Below are 26,312 nucleotides of genomic sequence, written 5' to 3' on the forward strand. Positions count from 1 at the left end.
TTCTGCATTAAAAAAGGTGATATTCCCAACCACAGCTGCTGCTTTTGATGGTCAAAATGAAGCAGCATCATCCTTGCCTAATCACACGGGGTTTAAAGACAAACAAATTGTTCCCATAACAAATTTGTTTCCTGTAGAGCAGCAGCCACACAGCTTTGTCCCCCCATCACGAGCCTGTGGGCAGAGCCTGGCACTTATCTACAGTAGCTTCTATTTGAATGTTATAGATATGGAAATAACTCCTTACTGACAGATGCTCAAATCAGCCACCTTTGGAGCCCAAGAAAACATTTACAGGCTGTTGCTGGGGGAAGGCAGCAATATCAAGAGCAAACAGGAATAGCCAAGGTGTGACTGATGTGGGTCAACAGCGGAGCAAGGGCTGGGCACAGAGGGAGGACATGAAACCAAAGTGGCCTCAGACCTGGGAGCAGCAACCATGCTCCTCAGGCACAATCCTTTCAGAGGCTGCAACCCATCCCCAGCCCCTCCTTTCCCAAAACTGGAGCACTGGGGTGCTCCCCATAACCCATCCCACCACCCAGTCCCCCCATACTGCACACAACCCCACAGAGCTCACAGCTGCACAGCACTGACCAAAGAGATGCAGAAACGAGGCCAAACCATTAAAGCCAGCACATGTTGAGTATTATATATAGGGCACCTTCCAGCCAACACCCCTGACTTGTCCCAGTTGCCCGGGACAAATAATGTCAAGGCACACTGCAACTTCTTTTGTTTATACACACTAAGTATATAAAACTAATTCCATGATTTATTTTTCCCCAAGTCCTCATAAACAACAAAACCATATTCTGCAGCCTGGAACACAGCTTCCCTCTTTCACACAAGGGATCTTCAGGAGAAGCCTCGTTTCTAAAGCTTTTAATTAAAAAATCTGAGGAAAGAAATAAAAAAAGTGTAACGATAACATCTCTATTTTAATGAAAACAAACCCAGATGATCTTTAATTGTGCTATGCCTCTTCCAATATTCATCATCCCAAGTATGCATAATTATGAGATGGCAACAGAGGAGAAGAACTTGAAGGGTCACTTGGAGCCCTCACTGCTGGCTGGCAGCATCTCAGGGTGTGGTCTCATGTCCAAGGTCACCCCAGCCTACTTCCAGTCCTTGGCCTCCTCCCATCCAAAAAGCTGGAGCACATGACAGCTGGGAGCAGGGCATCAGCAGCACAATCCCAAAGAATTTTTCTTTTCCCTAAAAAGTACTCTGATGTTTAACTCAGCAGTTTAATTCACTTGGGGCTGAAGCCCAGCCATACCTGCTGCAAAAAGCTTGTTATCTCCATAAAGCTCTTTTTGCACTTATTTTGTATTTAAGAATGTCATTCTATTTTATTGAAAGTCATGCTTGTTGAGTGATGAATGTTACTAAGTTGCATAGCTACTATAAATATTTATAATCCCACAGAGTATGTCCAGACTAAGTTTGCATGACAAGCCAAGCACGTGTCACTCGTGCCTCCCTTGCTCCCAATATCCAACTCTCATGGCCAGGGGAAGCAGGGGAAGAGACTAAAGAAGTGCCCACAAAGCCAATGCCACCAAAAGCTCAGGTTCAGAAATAAATAAACTAACTCTGGGAAGTTTTGGATTGGATATTAGGAAGAAATTTCTTTACTATGAGGGTGGGGAGGCCCTGGAACAGAGAAGCTGTGGATGCCCCTGGATCCCTGGAAGTGTCCAAGGCCAGGTTGGATGGGGCTTGGAGCTGGTCTGGTGGAAGGTGTCCCCACCCATAATAGGGGATGGAAAGAGATGGGCTTTAATGTCCTTTCCAATCCAAACCACTCCATGATATAAAACTACAAATACTGTGGGGAAACACTTTCATACAAAGGCAGAAATGCCACTTGATAAGGACCAAGGGCATACATTATTATCTCTTTTGTACACTACTGGTTTACTAAGCAAGAGTTTGAGCCCACAGCAGAAAACTCACACTCAAGGCAGACCCTCCTCCCCCACCTGCTCTGTGGCCTCTCACAGCAGTGAGTGGGATGACATTCACCTGAATCCATGTGATGCAATTCAGTCTCAGAGCTCACTTAAACTATTTCCCCCTTTTGAGAACATTTTCCTCACTAAGGTCAAAGAGCAGCTTGCAGGGCTTAGGCTTAATCAAACCCCACATTAAACATTTTCCCGTGTGGAGAATTTTCCATTTCATGAGATATATCATGCTTCAAACAGCTGGGGAGCACAACATCATAGGCAACACCTGGGATCCAGCCACAGGTTCCTCACAAATGCTTGAAACCATGACCATTTATTGTAATGACAGTTTCTACGGCACAGAACTTATGGAATGCATTGCATCTTTTGGGAAAAGAAAATAAACAACAACACACAGAAAAACCAAATCACTTGTATCCATTCCGTTATCTACTTTAAAGGACTGTGCCCCAATAAATTCCCAGGTGCATCCCACAGAAAGGATCAGGGAAGTCACAGCATTCTGTGTGCAATACTCTTCTCAGGAACACATCCCTCAGTCACACAGAGCAGGTAGGCTAAACACTTCCAGCAACTCTTCAGTAAGAAAAATCAGGGAATATGCTACATCTTCAACAATAAAGCTGACTTTTAAAAATGAATACTTCAACAATTGTGTCTGAAAAAAACCCTAATTTTTTTTGGCTAGACAAAAAATAGAGGTATTAATAGAGGCATGAAGCAATTCAGTCAGTTTACCACGGGAGCTCTTTACAGCAAAGCCCACAAGTGGCAGATCCTGAACCTCCTAATTTATCCAACCTTAAAACACACACACCAAAGAAGCAGTAAAAATAAAATAAATTAATAAATCGAGAAACCACAAAGAAGTAACTAATTTTGGCAGAAAGTTCATTCACTCAGCTCAGATGCTGTGGCTCAGTACAAAACTCAGCTGAAGTGCTTTCAGTTGTTTGCAAGGTGCAATAGGAAAGCACCAAATCTTGTTCCTCATTCAGCTGTACCCTTGTCTCCCTCATTTAAAGCCTGTGACCCTAAAAGACAAGAACAAGCACTCACAGAACTATGTAGAGTGCCTAAGCTTAAGCCAAGTGGTGAAACCACAGGGTAGGTAAACACAGCTTTACAAAGAGCAGGCAAGCAGAAAACCTGCTGCACCTCTGCAGGTGCAATGAGTGAACCAAGCTGAAATAAAACTTCCCCAACTAATTAGCCCAACATTCTGTACAGATGTGCTGTAGCACAGCTAGCTGCCCCTCCACTTTATACTCCAAGCTTTTTAGAGCTTGCAGTGGAGTACCTACAGGAAACCATTGAAATTCTTGGACCAAAAGGTTAATTATTGCTCCCTGAATCCCCTAAGGAGTTACAAGTGGATTAGAAGCAGAAACAGCTCTGGAAGCAACATGAAAGCATTAAACACAGTCGGCAGTAGTGGAAATAAAGTGTGGGAAACTAAGAAAAAAAAAAAAGTCAGTGCTAGAAATGCCATTTTGGGTAGTCTAGAGGAGAGGGATTACTGTCAAGCAGGCAGAGACATTCCTTGCCCTGCCTTGTGCAGCTCTCCAGCCCTTACTCTCAGGAAGATAAAGAAAGGAAATGTTCCCATGCAATTGCCTTACACTGCAGGCCTGTTCACTGGCAGATTTGCCTTTTGCATCACTCTCCAGCTGGCTGCTGGCAAGGCCAAGGTGTTTCACCAGCTCCAGTCTGCTTTATTCTGTGTGTGTAAGAAAGGGTCTTTTGAGGAAAGGCTTTTCCCTGGAGCTCAGCATTTCCAGGCACAGCTCCTAACAAAGCTCTGCGGTGCTGGCACAGCTGAGGCTCCACAAATCCAGTAACACAGGAGGGTGAGCAACAGCCAGGGTGCCCAGAGCAGCCCATCAGAACCTCCATTCTGTCAGCCCCAAAGCACAAGGTACTGACCTGCCTTCTGGCCACACTGCAGCTGGAAAACTCCACACTCCTCATCCTCCACCAGCTCTGCTATGAGGCTTTCTTGCCACCAGCTTCTAATGGAGACTGTAATTACACCCTGTAGATGTGTGTCCTCCTAAAGCTAGAACCTATTTATGGAGTCATATAAACCATTTTCTTAAGGAAGTCATTCCTGTGTGAATCTATCCTGAAGCCTCTTCCCACCTTACAAGTAACTAAAATCTCTTTCAACAAACAACACTTGTTTCCACGTTACAACAAACCACGTTAAGAGCAATTAACATAGTTCATTTGCCAAGATCAAACAAAGCATTTATCCAATTTCATTCCAATTTTAGAACTGTACTTTTAAAAAGCAAAGACATCACCTAAAGCTTCAGGAATAGGATGAAAACAGCAAAGCATAGAGGTAGTTAAGCTTTGCAACAGACAAGGTCACATCCAGACTAGAATCCAAAAAAGTCTCATGGAAAACTGGTATTTCAGCTACAGGTACTTCAAGAGACAAGGAGATGAGATCCAGCAAGCACACAGAAGAGGGACCTGGCCCAGAACTGTTCTACTGAATGGTGCTTGCATAACACAGCAAAAGCAAGAAGCAATGTGCTTCCAGTGCACCTGCAACTCTCTTTAATGCAAAACATTAGCTGAGAAACTACTTTAAAGGCAGCAGAGGCATCTGCAGCCAAACAAGGCTGCTGAATCAAAGATGGGGAAATGGAAAGATTGGGCTTAGAGCACCATCTCAAAGGAGGGTTCAGAAGATTTCACTTATTCTTTCTGGAATACAGAGAGACACACTGACAGGACAGTCTGACCTGGTAACTGGTTTCCAGCATGGAAGAAAGTGTGTACTTAAAGAACAATTATCCTTTCCAGTATGAATAAGATTGTTCCTTCATTTAAGTGTACTAATACTGGATTTGGTAAATACAGCCACTGAAAGCATTCCTTTCTGTTTTTTTCAAATCAAAGCACACTTTGCAAAAACGACTTAACAAAACCAAACTAATCACAACAATGAAAATCTACATCCTAGTGAGATTTCACATAACTAAATATACTTAGAAGTTCACCAGGAAAGCAGAAATTCTTCTTCTTCTTGAGGTTGGTCTAACTCAAAACACAGCTTGAAAGGAGGAACAAATGATCCAGGGAACAAGAAGTAACAAAATGACCTCTTATATTGATTCAAGAAGGACAGCTTGCTTCTACCTTTGTTACAATACTTTGCTGAAATTTCTCATGTTAAGGGGAGAACCAAATTGAGCAGCACAAAAATATTGCCACGGTAGATGGATGGTCTCCAAAGAGACCCCTTGACCCCAGATGACGTATTTGGGAACCTACCACCCACCATCTTGAACCTCCAGGCTGTATCGTGACATGAAGGCATCGCTGTGGTTTCACGATCATTCCACCAACTTCTGATCAACCTTATTAGAGACTAGCTCCCAGAAAAAATATAAAAGCAACTGTAAACTTGCCTTGGGTCAAAAACCCACTCAAAATTCACACCTGCTTCTTATAATGAAGCGCAGGGTACACAGGCCTGCTGGGAAAGGTATAGTGAGGTAAGCAAAGAATAGCAGACATCACTGCTATTCTCCATTTCTTTTCTTACTTCCATTTTTTTCCTTATCTCAGCATTTTTAAAATCTTAAAATCTCACCACAAATGCTAGTAAGATGTCTGGACAAGAGTGAGCACAAGCAAATCATAAGACTAACTTCCTGCAAAGCCCTCAAATATGCAGCATTTATAGCCACTGTTTCAATTCCACTATTTTTACTTCAACGAACACACATGCAAACAAACACAGTCAATTTAACGATAGACTTTAATCGTTGTTTTTAAAGTCTTTTCAGCGGAAAGGAAGATTTCTATATCCCAGGAAACATTCTACATTTGCTAGTGCTACAGAGAATCATCTCCCCCATCCTGAAAATGTCTTGTTGACCCAAAAATAAGATGATTTAAGCCAGGCAGTTTCTGACCTGCTGGGATCCATCGCCATTCACGATGTGGGGCATCATGGCCACCTCCCCGTTCAGCAACGGCGGCAGCTCCAGCGGGATTTGGTCGGTCATCATCATTGTGACGTACATTCATGGAGAATTTTCCTCAACGGACTTCCTGCAAGAGAAAGCAGCAGTTTGAGACCCTGCAGAAACCCTGCTACACTTCAGAAGGTTGTTCTGCCATTCAGGAACTTCAGCAGGAGCCCTGGTTTTGTAACAGGAGGAGTACGGGAGCTCAAGGCTCTGCATGGAGGTTTTAACTGTTAGATCAAGAGCATGAAAAGTCAAGTTTCCATGCAAGAATTCAAAAAACCAACTAGCCAGATTTCCACTGTTTCCCACAATTATAAACCTCAGCCTTCACTGCTGGAATAGGCAGGTTCTGAGACACTTGGAGTTTTGCTCTTAAATCACCATGCTGCTTGCTGCCACAGGTTTTGGAATTACCCACACAGGCTATGATGTTACAGCAATTTTACTCAACAGCCACACTTCAAAGCCAAGCACCTTTATTTTCTTTCTAGGGCCCTGTAAACAGTGTGAACTGCCACTACAAAACAAAGACCAGAACACCTGACTTCCACTTAATCACAACCCAAAAGGATTAAGGCTTCTGCTGGAGCAGGAGGGACAGCACATCCTCAATGTTCTGAACACCCCGTTCTAGGAAGGGCAAGAGAAAATGATGCCATCACGTAAGGATTTGTGAAAAATCACACATGACTTCCAGCACACCCTCCCCCCCTTTCACAGCTAACTGATGTGATACGTGAGCATCAGTAAAACCATGAGAAGCTGCCCTGTAAAAACAAGTCTTAATTCAGTGTTAAGGGTATCATCATGCTGGTTTATGGGGCAATAACACAGCTCTAGTGAATAACATGGATGATCTCATCACGTAAGTTATCTAGACTTCTGCAAAACAACTCCTAAGCAAAGCAACTTCACATGTCCAGTGGTGAGCAGCCTCCTTAGTACACCTCCTGCCAGAAAATCCCAATGTCATCCTGAATTATTTCAAATACATCCCAAACTCTAGTTCGAAGAAACATATGCTGTGACTTAGGTGGCAGCATAGGTGATCAGCTGGTACAAGATGATCAGAGTACTCCAGAGTACAGGAAGGGGAATTTTGGGCAAAGATCCTGGGACATAACTAGAGAGCCATAAACCAGGAGTTGAACTCAGCTGCTTCAGAGGGGATGAAGGACTGAGCCAGTCTCACCAGGGCTGGAGCATCCCATTCCATGGATGCTGGATGCTGCATATCTTATATCTCCTTGGCCCCAAATACTGTTGGACTTCATTTTTTCTTAATTTTTTTTTTTTAGTTAAGCAATTAAATTATTAGTTTAGTTGAAATATACTGTCTTCATTTTCATCAGCCTCTTCCAGAGCTCACTGCAATCCCATCACCTGCACAGCCTCATGATCAGAAACATCAGTTTGACCAAGAGCTGCTCCTCCAGCTCCTGAGGAAAAGCACTTGTGTGATTTAGAAGTGATGGCAGTGCCCACACAGACTGAATCACATGTGTCTTATCTTTTCACTGTCATCAAATGGTCCCTTTCACATCTAAGCAGAACCAGAAGATTGAAAGTACACTTGTTTTCCAGAAGGTGTGCAAACCTGGCAGTGTGACCTCCAGCCACACAGCTCAAGACCAGCATTTTAATTGAACTCAGTACCAAATTTAGCACAGCTCTCACAGCTCTTTCCACTGTTCTCATCTGTGAGAAAACACCACTTTTCTAATCATCACTTCACCAAGACATAAACAGAGGCAATGTATTTTCATCCACCTTTAAATTAAATCCCTTCTTTTATCCAAGACTCAATTACAGGACTGAAGTTCTCCAGAAGCCTGAGACACAGTTGTTGTTAGGATGTTACATCCTAAAGCTTTTGCTTCTCATTACTGCACAGTTTCAGGTTTTAATTTTGAGAAACATCCGAGTCCAACAACAATATTCACAGGTGTTGGGATTTGGGGGTGGAGGAGGAGGAGTGGGGCAGTATGACTTCACTTTTTGGGGGTTCTGTTTGTTTACTAAGGAAGAAGAGAATATGTGAGATTTTGAGCCATTTCTTAACTGCTTGGGATTAAGAAAAGGACTGAAAGAGCCCAATAATGAACACCAGGGAGCACATGAATGAACAGCTTTCAGGAAACAGACTGATTTTAGTAACAGCCAGCTGTACCACCAACTATTCTGGCTATACATGCAGTTATTTATGCATCTATAGTTGTCATGTGTGCAAATGTATATAAGCACATTTAAAGTTCATTTGTAAACAACAAACTGTTCATAGAAACCATTTTAAACCCAAATAAAACAAAACCCCAATCCCCCAAAAAATGACACGTTCATTTAGTCTGAATCCAAAAGCCAAGCTTTAACAGTTTAAACATCACACTGATACTATTTTCTTGAGGAAAAAAAAACCATACTGTAGCTTGAAGCAACATATTTTCCAAGTAATATTTCCATTCCAGGCACAACAACGGATATGTTGACATTTATTTGCTACGTGTCATTATTTAAAGTGTTGCAGCTACATTCCTTTTGCTTTATTAATGGTTTGTCACTGCAGCCGTGTCTACACTTGCCTCACTTGAAAGGAGAAAACAAAAAAAATAAGAAAACATAAATAAAAAGGGCTTCCTCTATTTGTCAGGTCTGGTACGACCCCACCAGAGATGATACCAGCAGCAGTACTGGCTACAAGCCACAGCCACTGGCAGGAGGTTTTGGCAGAATTTCACAAAGATGTACTCCAGGCAGAGTGAAGACATCTACCATGAGACTGGCAGACTTCACTGCAAAGCCAAACCCTTTGGAAACACGGGCCTCACACACTTCTTGAGCTTATTTGTTCACCCATCCTACTTAAAACAGATTTACTAGCTGTGCTTTCACATCCTCCTAAAGCCCACTGCTCCTCCTCCCTCAGGGGATGCAAAGCTGATTAATACAGAGAAAGTGAGGTCTGAATACAGTTGGGTTTTTTTTTCTCCTGCAAATCGGGAACATCGATAGAAGAAAACACCAGACACTGCTCAAAGAGCCAGGTCACATTCCAGGATATGAGAATTTTTCCTTAGCTAAAATATGAACTGCCAAATACTAACCCACAGCCCTTTTTTTCAGGTACTAACTCAAATTTGGGGTTTTGTCTAGAAAGCTGACTATATTTAAATTTTAAAAAGATATTTCCTGTGCGTCTACATTCCCTAGGTTTGGCTGGGACAGGTCACAACAACGCCAACAGGGAGTGAGAGGCTGCATCTCCCTGTCTAGCTTCCTCCAAGAATATGGAAATCACAGCTTTCCACTTTGCTGTAGAGCAAGGAAGAAGCAACCATCCAAGCCTGATGTCTCTGTCCCCAAACAAAACTTCCAAATCTTTTGATGTCTGCAAGTTACCGTTGCGAACTTGATATTCAATTCAGTACTGCAGCCTTCTACTGATCCCTGAGATGACTCCATTTCCTTAAATTAATTCAATATGTGAATTAGTAATACATAAATTAGTTGCACATGGCACTAGAGAGAAAATTAAAACACACAGAAGAATGAAGTGTATCTAAAACCCAACGTCCATGTATGGTCAAACAACATGACCCAACAGGTTACGTCAGTTTTCTGAAATTCCAAAATCGGTGTGAACCACATCAAGATACCCAATTCTACTTTTCCTAGAAGGTTTCACCCATGCTTATTTATAGGGCTGGAAGCCAAGAACATTTTTCTTTCTGTGATTTTCTTCCTACCTTCGGTATTCTACAAAGCCAAAGAACCTCTTTCAGCTATGGCAGACGAATGCAGAGAACCTGGCAGAAGCAAGAGGAGCTGTGAATATTGAGTCCTGTGACTGCTCTCTGCAAAGACTTGATTTTTATTTCCATGCAGCAGACCATTAAAAGCTCCTGAACAAAGTGTTCTGCTTTTTTATCACAATCATCTGGAATTACACAAGTTGTACTACAGCAAGGACAGAGAGTTTTCAATACTAAGTAGAGCCACGTACCCAGGTTTATTTAATATACAACTAAAATTCAGTGCTAAACACACATTTTACTCCTGCAGTGCATATTTCGGGGTATTCTGCCTGAATAGAAAAGAACACACTGCAAAAAGAGTAAGAAGATACCCCGCCTTCAATTCTAGCTTTCATTAAAAAAAAATACTTGAAATGCACACAGTACAAACTTAAAATGGAAGAATTTTCTCTTTCCAGCCTAAAAAAAAAAAAACAACAAAAAACAAAAAACCCTTACCACTTCCCCATGACAAAGTTTACACACAGATGGCACACACACAGGGTTACACAGTCCAGACTCCTTTCTACCACTGCTTTAATACATGCACTATAGGAACCCCTCTTCTACCATACTATATGGGCTGGGTGAGCTCCTCTTGCACAGAGGCTGTTGCACTGGTCAGAGAAATAATCCAACCCAGCAGGAGCTTCCTTAGTACTTGACAGCCATGTGCCAGGCCAGTTCTGGTGTTATCAAAAGCCAAAGTCTGTTGATTGCTGGTCAGCAGGGCAGTTGTCACAAGGCAACTGTTCCTCCCCCAGCCAGACATTTTCTCTGGCAGACCATGTTCTGCAGTGAGGATGTCCAGAAATTGGCAGTTCTCTGACCCAAAAGGAAAAGGATTTGTGATATCTGATCTGCATCCTCCAAACCACATCCTGACAGCATGGCCAGCCCAAAACCTCCAGCATGGCCTGCACAGCTGATGTGAACACAGGAGTGCTCCCCATCCACTGCACTAACCCTCAAACACTTCTGTTATAACCAGGACAAGAGGAAGGAGGAATTGCTTAAAAGAGCTTTGCCACAGTTAAAAAAAATATGTATGGAATCATAGGTTCATGTCAGAGGGTGTCCCACCTGGCACACTGAGAGGTCAAACACATCTTTAGAAATACATGCCCTGAAAACAGGGAAGACAAATATTTCTAGACAAAAAATCACTTTGGAAAAGATATATAGTAAAACATAATGAGAATTAAAAAAAAAAAAAAATCATTCAGTATTCACAGAAGCCTGCATTACCTGCAGCATATCTTATTCTTCTTCCATAAATAGTCCTGAAATTATTTGTTATTTTCCTGGACATTATATGTGCAATTGAAGAATCCTATCAAAGTCTGGCATGTCAAATCATGTTACTGCTGGTTATTATATAGCAGAAGAAATGGCTGGTTGCCTAGAGTAATTTTGAATAACCTTTTGAGCAATAAAGAAAAATAACTAGGTAAAAAATTGCTAGAATGTACAAGGAGAATATGTATACACAGTCTTATTTGTACACACATATTCTGAGACACTAAGAATTTAATATGGATCTACAACCCACTAGGAAGGCTCTGAATGAGGAGTGCTCCTTCTGCACATTCCTGCTGATGCTGGAATTCATGCACAAGAGATGAGAGAACTCACACACTGCCCCATTTGCCTACTGTGTTTTGTACAGCACACAGTGACATTCAGGATTAATTAAAACATACATAACACAATTATATTTTTCACTGAAAAGCAGAGTGGTAAATATAGCTGCTTTCAAGAGACTCCTGCCATGGCTTGCCACTCCAATTCAAAGAGGAGTGGTAATTGTTCATGTAGAAAAGCCTCTTGAGACATGAGCAGTACCTGGAGGTATGTGCACAGATGGTTGGTCAAGGCACAAACAGTCTGGAATTTGTCTTGTCTGATGTGCCTTCATTAGTTTAGTTAAATCACATCCGTCTGCAGCGCCACTGAAACCTGAACACATTCTTTCCCTGTTTAATTACAAACACGGTAGATTAATCTGGAAGCATCCAAACAGCTGGGCTTCTCCATAACAATTTTGAAGAAATACATGCAATTCTAAAAATCTGTTATGACAAAAAAAAACAGATTAGAGGGAATACATACACACAATCCACTGGCATTTTATGAAGAGGTAGTGAAATGCCTGCTGCTTGCTCTCTGTGCCATTTCACAGAAAAGGCCGCAGTAGCTGGATCCTATCTCCAGCAAGCTGAAAAGCATAAACATCCTCTCAAAACTTAACCACCGTCATTAATCAGTGGGTTTATTCCCCTCTAGTTTACTTTAAACAACAACACATTTCATTGTGCATGGTACATTCCATCTCTGAAGATGGAATTATCAGCACTGTTCAATTCCACACAGGATCAAGGAAAGTTAACATTGTTTTTTCCCCACACTGGTTAGATTCCCAAGGCAGCAATCCAGGGGATAATGATATGAAGATTTTCAGTAGTTTGCATTTATTTGGACCTAAAATTTGACCTCAAATTTTCCAGGCTTGAAACTACACTATCTTAAAGAACAACAAATCTGCGCTGTAACCAGCTGCACACCCCTCATAGGAAATGTTTGGCATTCAGAAATAGAAAAACTATTAAAAACTGGTTCCTACTTAACCTTAGGAAGAAATGGAATAACCAAGTAACTTCAAACATGTACCAGAAATGAGCATCAGGAATATGGATATCAGGTCAAACTGCATCATGCAGGAGTGTCTTATTTCACAAGGCAAGTACAGCTAATCAGGAGATAATAGCTCTGATGAAATAACTGGAATAAAGCAACCTGGCACACAAAGGAGTCTTTTACCAAAGGAAAACCTCACCCCACTAGGGGTTTTTCCCCTTGGTTTTCCAGAGGGAAACCTTGTCAAAACTCGTGTAGGAAAAGCAAGCTTGCCATCCTCCCACCACCACCCACGCCTGGGGTGTGCAGTGCCTGAAGGCCATCACATTCATGTGCAAACCTACTGTAACTAGATTTAAGGGAATAAAATACACCACGGGTGAAACAGACCTTCAAAATTTTTATTAGGCTTATATTAGATATGGCTGAGCAGAAAGCCACAGGCAGACAAGCTAATCCAATGGTTCCACAGCATTCTCACTTCTGCAAATAATATTAGTGCAGCAAATTCATCTGCTGCTCAAAAATCAATTCCAAAACATGCAAACACACCACCCTGCACTGCTGGCAGAAGAGCAAGCTGCAGAGACAACTTGTATACAACTCACTCTCACCATGTGGGTTTTTCTGTGCTGCTTCTTCAATCTGAAAATTAAGTTAGTAATTTTTGCTATTTATATTCCTTTCCTTCTTTGTTCTCACACCTTTCTTTCCTCACCTTCCTCCGTATTAATCACAACGGATAAAGGGACTCATGAGGGACGTAGCTGCAAAAATAGAGAAGTTTGCAAGCACACAATTCTCACACTATTTCACACTAATTCTTCTAAGCAGCCATAGGCTGAATTTAACTCTTCTTGCACAATAGTGGCCAATTACTTTTTCCCCAATATTTTTGGTGGTGGTGTTTTTGGCACAACTTGGCTTTAAAATAGCAACTACTTCAAACTTTTCCTCTTTTCAAGGGAAATTATTTTATGCACTTCCAAAAATACAAGCAGCAATTAACATTTCAAACTAATTTGTTGCTGCTTGTCCACCCTCAGAGACATGTGAGTTAAGAGTGTTCTGGGTGCTGTTTAATTGCCAGCTGTACAACACACTCTCCCAACTGCACTCAGCACCTCTGTGCTTTTGTAGAAGATCACAAGTCAGGAGTAGACCTAGATTATATAATCAGGAAGAAATTCTTCCCTGTGAGGGTGGTGAGGCCCTGGCACAGGTTGTCCAGAGAAGCTGTGGCTGCCCAATCCCTGGAAATGTCCAAGGCCAGGCTGGACAGGGTTTGGAGCAACCTGGGACAGCGGAACGCATCCCTGCCCATGGCAAGGGGTGGAATGAGAAGCTTGAAGATTCCTTCCAACCCAAACCACTCCTGTGATTCTCTGATGACATCTGCCTCTCCACAGGTCAGCAGGAGAGCTCCTCCAGCTGTGGTGCCCCATTGGCAGGGCAAGGAGAGGAGGATGACAGCAGCCCAATAGCCCTCCCTCCACAAATTGGGACACCCAGCACAAAAACTGGGCCCCTAAGTGCAGAGAGCCAATCTACACAACAGAGACAAACTGCACGCTTCCTAACTAAATGAGCACCCTTTTCAGGTTCTCTGTACTCTACATTGCTTTTGACAAAAGCTATTTGCAAGTTAAATTCACACACTCTAGCAAGATCTTCAGTAAGTTTAAACACAATTGGAATAAGCTGCTGTTTGTCTGAAGCCATTTGTGTGAGGAGGAGAAACTCCCTTCAGTCCAGACCTACACCTGTCTACAAACTGGGCCCTGATCCTGCAAACATCTTCACTAGAGTCCATCTTTACACTCTCATAATACTTTTAGTAAGTACTGAACTCCCCCCAGATCAGGGCTGCAAGCCACGAACGTGCCCAGGGACATGGGCAGAACCTCTATGCAAAGAGACATTCTTGCACAAAGGTGAAAGTCAGATAAGGCACAGCTATGCTTCATCTATTTGCTTTCTTCCTCCATTTAATAGCCAAAGTATTAATCATGGTTACAGGTTGATAAGCACAGCATTTGTCGATAAATACCCTCCCCTTCCACTCTGCTCTCTCAAATAATAATCTCTCTGCAATAATACCACAAAGACCTTGGTTATCTCTCCTGGAGTTCCTATGCAATGGGGAATCTACTGGAATCAATGGGGTGGGGATTTTTTTTTTTTAAACCCCTAATTAAACTACGAAGCAGAGGGGGGAAAAAAAAAAAAAACGGCTATCTACCATATCAATCTGCAGCTCTTGAAAAGCCTGCATACCAAATCCCATTTCCAACAAGGTCTCAGCACACCTTTGTGCAACACAAACTCGGCTGCTGTCGCCATTCCCCGCTAACCTGACTCCGGGCTGACAAAGTGGCTCATTGTGTTATTGTGGGAAAGAGCTCCACAGAGATCTCCCATTCCTCCCTGGGAGTCAGGAGCAGCATTCACACGGGGCAGCACCTCTGCACGGCTGCCCCAGAGCTTTCTCATGGAGGAGGAAAGCTGAGCCCGTCATTGTCATCCTGCTCACAAAATCCAAGTGCTCAAAGCACGTCAGTAACAAGGAAACCAACCTGAGACCCACCACCCAAACTCCACCACACCATAACTTTTCAGTATCAGGAGAAAAAGTTCTATTACACCATCCCTCACTATCACACAGCCTTAAGTACATTTTTCAGGATTCATATCCTTTTCTGAACTGCTTCATGAAAATGAGGACAGTATGCTACCCATGAAGGCTTCTCCTAACTGGAGATAGACAAGAATTTACATTAAGCAAAAACCTGAAATTCACCATCAAAAAAGAAACCATGCACACAAAGTCAAGTCATTGCTTCATTTTTGATGGAGTAATTTTGGTATCCAGGGCCTTACAGGAAAGAAGCCTCTCCCACTCCAGGTATCAGATTTTTAATCTCCAATGATAATAAACCATCAATGAATGAAAAAATGCAGAGTACTGGCAGGTTGCTTTCTTTAGGGTGGGAAGACAAAGGATCTCTATTTAGACAGAAAATGCTGTGCTGAATGTGCCACCTGCTGCAGCTAGAAAGCTCAGGTTATTGATTAAATGGTTTAAAAGGGAAAACCTTTGGGGTTTGCTACCTGTCTGAAGTGGGGCACAGTTTGTAACACAGACTGAAGGAGAAACAAAGTTCTGTTTATACAGCAAGGACAATCCAGTGGGGTCACCCAGCACTCAGGTGGTCTGTATCCACTTTCATTCTGAATCCTCACCCATCTAAACTCATTCCCATACTCTGCCAAATCATTCAGGCAATGGAAAGATGAAAATGATTCTCCATAAACTGTATTCATCTTTGTATATATAAAATGTATTTTGTCTTTGATAATAATAAATACATTTCAGGACTGAACAGCTTGTCATATGAATTGGGAAACCTACAGCACTTAAAACTACACCAAACCCAGAAGTGTTGGTTAATAGGCAGGCTCAAGGCATGGTGCCATCAGGACAAATGCTCTTCCCACCCTTGGTGAAGTCAAAAGACAGCAGCCCCAACCCTACCAGTTACAGGAGTTACTCATTAATAAGTTACAAGTATTTGTTAATTAAAGTTTCCTAATATTTCACCTATTGACTTTGATACTACAGCATTCAGGTATGAGGAATATTACTAAGGAGCTTCAAAGAAAGCTGTAGAAAGTCAAGATATATCTATGAGTCAATAATAAGAACCAGGGTGAGCTAAATAAAGGAAAGTAAATTCCTGCAAACTGAATTTTTTTTACTGCCAAGTTTGCATTTAATCAAAAAGGGGACAGACATGCTACTTTATATTTCCCTATTGATACAAGCACACACAGCTCCAATGAAGCTAATTAAACCCTTGAAGCTCAAGTGAACTTTCTAAATCCTTTAGATGACAAAATTCCAGTCAAGCAAAAAACCTTAAATAGACAAGCAGCAGAAAGCAAACCAACTTTCAAGCCTCACGTCACATGTACCTGAACTTTCATTTGCCCTTGTTACACTTAGAGAAACTAATTTCTATAACCACTTAGCAAACTTTAGAGGTGCAGGAGTCGAGAGTCTATTAACATACAGATAAGAAATCCACAAAAGGAAAAATCAAAATTGTTCAGGTTGTAAAAAGACCATTAAGACCACTGGGTTCAACTGCTAACTGAGCAGTTCCATTTCTACCACTAAACCATGTCCTTACATCCATATTTACACATCTTTTCAGTGCCTGCAGGGCTGGTGTCTCCACCACTTCCCTGGGCAGCCTGTTCCAAGCTGTTCTCTGTAGAGGTTGGTCTTAATAAGCATCAGTGGGGTTTTGTCATGAAGAAAAAAAAGTTTGTGACTTATTAAGACAGATGCACTTTTATTACTGCTCTGTGAGATACCAGAGTTTGTCCTTCCCTCTCCCTGGCTCTCTAACAGCACCTCCAGTCCCATGGATACACCACACTATTCCAACTTCATCTGTTTCCCAGACTGGCATAAAGAACCTGTTTGCCACTTTACAACATGGAGTAGATCCATTGTACAAGCTCAGAGCAAACTAGCAGCAATAAATTCATCATTAATAAAGTAGAGCTTATCTTTGAGTCTTATTACACATAATCTTAAGCAATAACCATTCACAGGATTTCAGCTTTCTGGGAAGACAATTTAAAAAAGTCCCTACCATGGTCTCTGATAAATTTTTTATTTATAATTCTAGCTAGAATTCAAAAATTAAAGTACTTCAAAAAGGCACAGAAAAACATTAGCTTTGTATCCTAAAATATGTAAAGCTGAATTTCAAGAAATGAGCTTGGTTAGTATATAGGAGTAGGGGAAATTACCTTAACAGCAAGCAGTTTTCCGGGGTTGGGGAAAAGATACACACATACAGTTCACCCACAGAATTTCAATAAACAGGTGAGAACAAAATATACAAGTCCTTCAAATATAAGAAAACCCATCTCATAACTCAAAACTGGAAGAAAGCCAAGTGGTAAAAAACACTGAAACGACAAGAAAGGCTAATTCTCCGAAGGTTTTTTCCTACAGTATTTTTCATAAATATAAAGCATTTTACCACCACATGCCCTGACAGCCTTCACATTTTCCTGGACATGCATCTCACTTTGCCTACTGCAAGAAAAATTCATTGAAATCCTGATGGAGCAAAGACTGTTACACTGAGTGGAGGTCAAATATAGCATATCTGCATATAAATAAATCTGAAAAATTCAATGTGGCTTGACAGCAGCTTTTCTTTGACAGTGGAGGCAGAAAGATCAGAATATCAGCAAATGCAGGAGTTTGCCTGCAGGGTTCTGACCACATTAGTACAGGACTTGAGCAAGGAAAAAAAAGCCTTCCCAGTCAAATTTAGTTGTGCTCAATTTTACCTGAATGATATAACTGACACATGACCCAACAACATTTTACTCCCAAGGAGCTCTATCGAGGCATATTCAGTTTGTGTGAATAAGCTGGAACACCCAGGTGTTATCACCAAAAGTACGGCACAATCTCAATTCTTTAATATTTACATCCTGACCCAGTTCAGTCACATTCTGGCAGCACAGAGCCCACACAGATACCCACCTTAACAATACAGTACACAGTTAATCAGTGGCAAACACCTACCCATTAACACCAGTTGTTCTCCCAGCTAAAGGCTTCACAGGTCCCAGAGATTCAAGCAGATTGCATTTGTTCCCCAGTTTCTAAGGGAAGACACTTTGTCATCATTAAACATGCCAATATCTAGTTTTAAAAATAAGTAAAACTGATATTATTCTCTACCTACATGGCATATTACTCTTGGGCCAGGGGAGAAAGATGACATATCCATGCAACAAATTTTATAAGTATTCCCACAAGTAATAGATCCATGTTGAAAATAAAAAAAAAAAAAAAAAAAATGCACTCCCACTCTCTCTCTCATGTGAACATATTCTTCCTCCATTTCTCTCTCTAGTCCCTAATCATACATCCAGGTTGGTACAGAAATACAGCCTGGGTGTTCAGGGGAGGTTTAACCTGCTGGTGAGAACATGAGCAGTGGTGCATGCTGCAGAGAAACACACAAAACCAAACACCTGTTCAGCACCTCATCTTCCTCCCAGTGCTCACTAAGGAAATTCCCTCATCCTTAATGAATCTGGACTATTTTTTCCATCAACCCAGATGAAACTTCAACAGTTTGATTTTCCTCTAATGTTGCTGTGGTCCCAGGTGTTGCTGCATGAAGCCCTGCTATAAATAATCTAAATCAGATTGCCCCTCACCATCCCACAGGTGCCAGAGATACCTTACAGCTCACAGAGCCTGCTAAAGCCCAACACATCTAAGTCAGTGCCACAGCTCTGCAGAAAGTCATCATTGTGCACCACAGTTTTAAATAGTCAGAAGTTAGTACTGTGAAATTCAGCACAACAACCAGCTGCTTCACCCTCAGCATCTTCCCTATTCAAGGAAGTGCAGAACAAGATTTATTATTATTTCCATCAGAACCTCAACTTGTTGCAACTTTTGTCTTTAAATCTGAAGCTGAAGAGAGGCTCTGACTTTCCCTCTTCTCGTGGATAGTGTGGTATAGAAATCTCAAAAGAGTACTTGGTCTGAACTAACAGAGGAGCTACCCATATTCATCTAAATTGAGCAGATTATACCATGTTTATTATTAAGAACATGTCAAGGTACATTAGTCTTTAAGGCTTTTTTTTGAACACTTCTTGAATTGATCAAATTAAGGAAAGTCACTCTGTTACTAATTATTTGCTTCTTATGACAAACAGTAGTGGGCTGAACCTCCTACCTGTAGACACTGTACTTAGGCTAATAATAAACAAAGAAAAAGCAGTTGTACAATCCCTGACTGCATTCTGCTTACAGCATTAATACTGAAGCATCACTGAGGATTAAGAATTCCTGAAGATTAACAGACAGCTGATTTCAAAAAATGCAGAAATGTGGAGGTATCTAACATCACAGATACTTAGCTGGTGAGCCAGTAGGATTTTCAGACCAGCTAACAGACTGGAATTTCACTCTCAAAAGTTACCATTCCCTCTAGGAAGAATCAGTATAGGAAAAGAAATGTAGTGCAGTAAAACACTATACACCAGCTGTCAGACCTGAAACTGATACTGTAACAGGGATCTACATTTGTCATCAAGTTACTCAGTCACTGGCAAACTGGTAATGTAGAACTACAGCGAGTGAGCTCCCCATCCCAAATATAAATAGCTATGCCAGACAAAGGATAAAGTCTTTATTTTAGGCACTTATGTAAAAATCAGTAGAGCACATAGTCAAACACAAGGTAGAGGTCACAAAGATTTTTAAAAGCATGACTTCAAGAAACCTAATCAGTGGCAAGAAGATATCAACACACAGAACAGGTGCACAGAAATCACAGCTGGTTCCAAACTGCAGTAGAACCAAAACCAAATCAAGGTGGGTTCTGCTCAGTACAACGGTGTCAGGCCACTCTCCATCAATGCAACAAATCTGGTAACTGCTTTTGCAGCTTTCCTTGACAATTTTATCTCCTGTGGGCTTCATTCAGGGTCCTGCTCTTCCCATATCTAATCACAGCAGTTTGCTATCACCTCACAAGTCCCGAGGTACATACATACACACACACATATCCACCTTCATCTACATAAAGGGTACAAATACCTCCATTTATCCTAAGACCCTTGGAATGCTTTAAGCCCTGTTCAGAAATAAGCAAGTTCAAAGAACTACTGAAGTGGTAGAGAAAAATCTCAAATTCTCCCTCTGTTTTTCCCTGGATTTAACCTGCTACCAAATCCCGTGGGGGCTGACAGTGTGTCCTTGAGCCTTGACTCCCAGCACGCCCGCATGCCAGAGCCTTACAGGCGTTCCAGGGAGCACAGCTCCTGCCACTGGCACATACCAAGGATTCCAGATCATTTTTGCATCGCGACTAAAATGTTCTCATCAACTTGGATTTCTGTTATAACACATTACTCCGGTCTCAAAAAGTGCAATCTCAGCATGGTATAAGTTCAATTTTCTCTCTCTAAGCTTTCTCTTGGGTGCTGGGGGTGCCGGGAGAATGGGTTACATTTAACACACACCATAATCCTCATGTTTCCAAAACCAAATTCCAGCTATAAACCTTAAGAATGCCACACACCTACCAAATTCTTTTCTCTTTTTATTAGCACGGGGAAGATAGGAATGGGGTACTTCACTAATGCCTCACCTCTTCATTACACTGCCTTCCTCCCACAAATTTTATTGAATTGCCAAATACACGTTGCTAAGTTTGAGAAACTTACAGGAAAATGAATCCTTTATGAAAATACTCGTTGCTCGAAACACAAACAGGAAAATAGACGGTAAACAATAAATTCTCATTGTGTTTAATAGCTGAAGGTCTTTGTTCACAACAGCTACCCCAGAACATGCAGCCACATTCATGGGATCGAGTGAATTCTATCTGAAGTTTACAGAAGGAAGCATATACAAACAGCCTCACAAAGGTATTTTCCTAGCAGGAAGCCACAAGCACTTCTCTGCTGGTCAGGCCCCGCCGTCAATGGGGGAGCCGCGGCAGCAGTGCTAAGCACACTTTACTTTCACTGTGGGATTAACCATATCACAAATCACCAATTAAATCCTGCTTTATGATTTAGGCTTGAATTCATTAACCAATGCAAAGGTAAAACATGTAACAGAGCCTGGTGGAAAAGTCAGTCGGGAGAGCTTTGCTCTGGCTATCCCTGTCCCAAGGCTCAGCCCTCTTTGGGATTAAATACTATTTTCATCAACAGTGTTCAAAAGTCTCCTTTTTATAAGGAACTATTGGTTAATTACTGTACATTGTTGACAGCAATAAATAGAATTCACTGAATATTCCATGTGCAACTGGGCATGCTGGTGGTTTACCACTACATAAGAGGTGTGTATGTTTCTGTTATTCAAAGCTTATCTCTTCACTCAAGATGGGAAAATTAGGAGCTCATCTTCTGCAGCGTACAAACTTCCCTCCCCCACTTCCATTTTGCGGATTTTCTGACAATAATATTGTTGAAAAATAAATTCTTGAGGACAGGAAATATCCCGAGCAAAGGATATCCAGCTTTATGACACTTGAAATGTTGCACATTCCTCCCGATCTTTCACTGCCCAGGCCAGCTGCCGGCATGCGAGAGCGTGTGCAACGCCTTGGGGTGGCCAGGAAGGGCCTCCCCCTGCATATTCCCCCCAGGATTCCAGCATCACAGCTTTGGACAGACCAGCTCCTTCAGATTTCTTCAAGATTTCCCTTTTCTGTGTACTCAACCCCAGCCGTCTCTACAGCCCAAAGAGACGTGGTGCAATGCAGCTTTCCAAGCACCGCTGGCTATCAGGGGCACATCCTCCCCAAAGTCTCCTGATAAGGTGCTTTAAGGTATGCCCACAACCCTCATCTTAATGGCCTAATCTGATGTAGGTGGCTTGCCCTTTCAGAGATCCCCTCGTTTAATTTCCTCAACAACTGCACTCCACAAAAGCAAACATCCTGTCCCACTTCCAGAGCCAGATCCCAGTTGTGGCAGGCAGCTGCCAGCAGCACAGGCACTTCGGAGAGCTGGGACGAGCAGCACGGATCCAGTTCAGGCTGGGGAGCTTCACACCAGCTGTCCTGTTACAGAGCCAGTTCACCCACTGGAATGGGTCAGAAGTTATGGCAATGGACAGGTTGTTGCAAAAGAAGGTTTGACAGCTTTTCAAGCATCCCACCCTCAAACTAGCATCCCCATGAGACAAGTTAGGGGCCCAACAAACACATTGTTAACTAGACTTCTGTGGGCAACAGCAACTGTATAGAAATCTCAAGCTTTTAATGAAGTCACCTAAATTACACAAAACAGATAGTGAGGATAGTCACACCATCACCAGCTGAGCATCTCCTCCCTGCCTGACCACCTGTAGGCTCCATGAAACAATATCAAAGTTGATGATTCACATCTAACATCTTCACAGTAGTCAGTAGCTCACATTTCATAATCAAAGGCAGACAAATCTTTACAATTGCCCACTAAATCAGGATTCAATCCCTTTAAGGCACTCTGACACTTCACTTTCTGTCTCTTCCTATGAAGAGAACAGGCAGCATCCAAAGCTAGATGCAAAGAAGCAGTTGAGGCAGAGCCAAGGCTGCCACCTCTGGAATGAGAGCATCTGTTCCACCGGGAAAAAAAGAAAGCATTTCAAGAAATAAAAGCACTAATTCTGACAGCACAAAACTGCAGCCATGACATTTGGACCTTTCTAAAATACATTTCTCTAAAGGTTTTTAAGTGCCACTTACTTTTTTAATAGGCATTTAAATCTAGCCTCAGTAATAAAACATGCTTAATATTTACATCTTCCCTAGTCTCTATTTAAATATCTTTTCTTTACAAGAACACCAAATCACTGTGGTTGTACTGGAGACAACAAGGGGCTAATGCTCCTGTAGAGGACCTCAAAGCCAGCTACTAGTTTTAGTATGCCAAAAATGATGGAACTTCTTGGAGTGTTCTAATACAGCCTCAGCCAAAGGATACTCTCATTCCAATTAATTACACTTGCAATATCTGACAAGTTCATGGGTAGAGAAGATCCATTCCAAGGGAAGGTCCCTGTGCACTGGCCCTGGTGTCAGCACATGGACCTGGAGGTACTGACTCTAACTGTCTTAGGGCAACATTCAACTCCACACTCAATGACCACCACAACATCCAGCAATGCTGCCCACAAGTACCTGGACACCAGCCTTGACACAGGTGTAAGTATATTCAAGGAGTTTGATTAACTGAGACTAAATATAAACACACAGGTAAAGTTTTAAACAGCGACCTGGGATAGAAGAGAGAAATCATGACTTTCACAAGAGATACCACCTGCACCTCTTCTTGTGGCAGAGCACACCTAAAGATATTTACTTGACTATGGCCACAGTTTTCATAAGAGCAAGTATTTCCTTTGAAAAGCAGTTCCACAGAGAGAAATATGTATGTTGTCTGAACACCACATGCTTGGACACACTCAGACTTCAGTCAGCACCGCAGCAACAAAAGTTTAATTGTAATGTTTCTCATTTCTGTTGGCTTCCCCTTGTTAGCTGGCACAGGTTAGAGTCTACTTGGTGCCTCACATCAATAACTGATGTTCAAAGTAAAATGCAAAAAAAAGGACGTCTTGATCTGCTCACAAGCACAGAGCAAGCACTTTATAATAAAGTCATGTTTATTCCGGAACACTCAGTGCCTGGGGGAAACTTGCTTCTAGAAATATTGTGCTCAAATGTTTTACAGTCCCGGCAATGCCCACAATCAAAATTTACTCCCAGCCAGCAGAGAGAATCACAACTGCCTTTCCACCTCATGACAGGTGAAGCTTGCTGGTTTCTCCAGGCACAACTCAGAGTGTTGGATTTGCAACACCTTTGGATCTCTGCTCTGAGATCACCTTTCCTTCCTACCACCAACCCTCCAAACTTCACCAAACTAGTGGATCTGAACATTTAAAAGTTGAAATCAAGACATTTCCAAGGGCAAGTAGCTACATTAGACACTGCCAACAAGCTCTGACTAGACTGCAGGAGCAAGGAAGAGATTTTGGAGAGCACAGTGTCTGCTCTGACACATCTGCCCACGGGGCACAAAAAGAAAAGAGCCAACTATGTAAGCAGAGAAATCTTTGTCCTTAGGTGACACTGAGGCAATCTACACATGCCAAAATTGTTGTGCAATTAGTATGTTCTTAATTCTGTACCCTTAGAGAAGTGTACTTAATCAAATGAAAACAACGTAATGCAAAATAAAGCAACCCAAGTAACTAATTAGCTAAAAGATGTAGAATGGAAGCAAAATGAAGTGTCTAATTATATAACTTCAGTTCAAGTGTACAACACACTACAGACCTATAAAAAAACATACCACTTGCTAATTTAATCTAAACAATCCAACTAAACACCAGTGCTGAGTAAAACTGAAGAGAAAAAGTCAGGAAAGTAACAAAATGGTTCAAGCCTTTCCAGTGAATTTCACTGAAATCTTTTTGGTCCATTGAAGTTAAATGACAAACTTGAACCAAATTCACAAGATTCAAAGCCTCCTTCAAGACAATTTCATGCAATACAATTCATTTGAAGGCATTATATCAAAAAACAGAGGCTTTTTGAGGTTTTCTCCAATACCCACAGAAATTGTATACTGTCCTGGATACTCAGCATTTATTCTCACAGCAGCATCTCAATCTGCAAAGTCATTTAGCCTCTTGAGAAATTGAACAGGTATTAATTCATCAGGGGATAATTTCTTTCAAAACCTTCATCCCCATTACTGCATTTCTTTGCCACTCAAACACACTCCAGCACTGACATTCTCAGTCATGAATGTACAATCTAAACACGAGCCATCCAAGCTGATCAGATCACTGACAACTTTAACAGCTTAAAAACATTAAGTGTTTTAGGGATAAATATCTTGAAAACAATGAAGCTCTGCTGATATGCATCAGAGAAAAAGGCCACCTACACGCTTGTCAAATTCCCATTTTTGTTCTAACCTGAGCAACCACTACAGAAACCAAGCATCTGTAGGAAAGTGAGAGAAGCAAAATAGGTAATGGAGCATTTCAGTGGATATAAAGTCCCCTCAGACATTTATCCAAATTCAGTTTCATAGACACTAAGTGCCAAATACAATGAACATTTCTGAAGTTTGTTTATGATGAGATGTTTTCTTTTTAATTATATGTCACCATCACTACTTCAGCAGCAACACTTAGCATCCCAAATCCTCCCTGTTGTCCTGGAAATAGCACCAGCACATTCTGCACAGAAATGTTGTAGCATTTGAAAATACAATGGAAACACATCCTTCCTTATAAAATCAAAGCAATTGTTATAAAAAAATAAAGCATTTTTAGTACAGTATTATACTAAGTTCAGTAAAATTCAGTTATTGAGTAGGAATGGATGAATTTAATTCAATCAGATGGACTCAGGGCTCTTTCTCATTAGGAGTAAAATAGGTTAGATGTCAGAGTATTTGCCAAGGTATTATCAATAGTTTCATGAAAATTAATAAAGGTTAAAAGACTGGGGTTTTTTGAGTTGTCTTAAGTACAATAAGAGATTTTAAGGAAGACTTTAGAAAATCATTTTTAGAAATACTCAAGGAGCCTTAAGCTGCACTCAACATGCAAGTTCCCATCAAGCCACATTAACAGTCCTCTCAAAAACAGAATTAACCAAAAAGATGCTTGGAATTCCTTCTGCATTACACAGACCTTCCCATCTGCAGTCTGGCATCCCAGCTCTCTCCCATGCTTACACTGAAATCCTTCAGCCAGCCTTGGGCAGACAAAGCCCAGTCTCCCAGGATGTGACAAGGGACAGTGAGGGCACAGCAGCCCTGGTGTAGGTGACCCTGTGTACCCCAGCTGAGCCACTGCTGTAAGGGCAGAACTCCACACACACACACACACACACACAGAGGGAAACACAACCCAGGGCTACATTCTTGGGTAGAAAAACCAAACAGATCTCATTCATTGTTGCTTCAGATCTCAGCACTCTTTTTTTTTTGTTTGTTTTTGCATGTGTCCCAGTAGCTGAGATTTCCAACCAGCATATTAAAGGGTATGTTAATAACCCAGTAGTTCTTTCCACCACCTGGAATCCAAGACACACCTCTAAGGTACCTGTTACCTTTCTGTTATCCATTCATACTTTGGAATTCCAGCTTTAGAGTTGTGCCTGCACTTCAAAGCTTGCTATCCCTTCCCCCATAAGGACAGGAGTAAAAGATCCCTGGACAAGCACTTCAAGTCAAACACACCCTTTGCTATTTCAGGCTCTAACATAAGCAGATTACAGCTCAGCTGTGTCCTGTCTGAACTTTTGTTTCTCTCTTGCCAATGCTGCACT

At 41.7% G+C, this 26,312-nt stretch overlaps 1 protein-coding gene across 7 annotated transcripts in view; it reads right to left on the reverse strand.

The window, feature by feature from the left end:
* FNDC3B (fibronectin type III domain containing 3B) overlaps positions 1 to 26,312 on the reverse strand; it is a 184,649-nt gene that overhangs the window by 141,571 nt on the left and 16,766 nt on the right. For all 7 annotated transcript variants that reach the window (XM_059855764.1, XM_059855765.1, XM_059855769.1 and 4 more), the window contains exon 2: positions 5,915 to 6,053. In XM_059855764.1, the coding sequence (XP_059711747.1) occupies positions 5,915 to 6,025 (111 nt within the window). In that variant the 5' untranslated portion in view covers positions 6,026 to 6,053. The remainder of the gene's footprint in view (positions 1 to 5,914; positions 6,054 to 26,312) is intronic.

The sequence above is a fragment of the Haemorhous mexicanus genome, chromosome 10, assembly GCF_027477595.1.
Source record: "Haemorhous mexicanus isolate bHaeMex1 chromosome 10, bHaeMex1.pri, whole genome shotgun sequence".
Taxonomy (NCBI): domain Eukaryota; kingdom Metazoa; phylum Chordata; class Aves; order Passeriformes; family Fringillidae; genus Haemorhous; species Haemorhous mexicanus.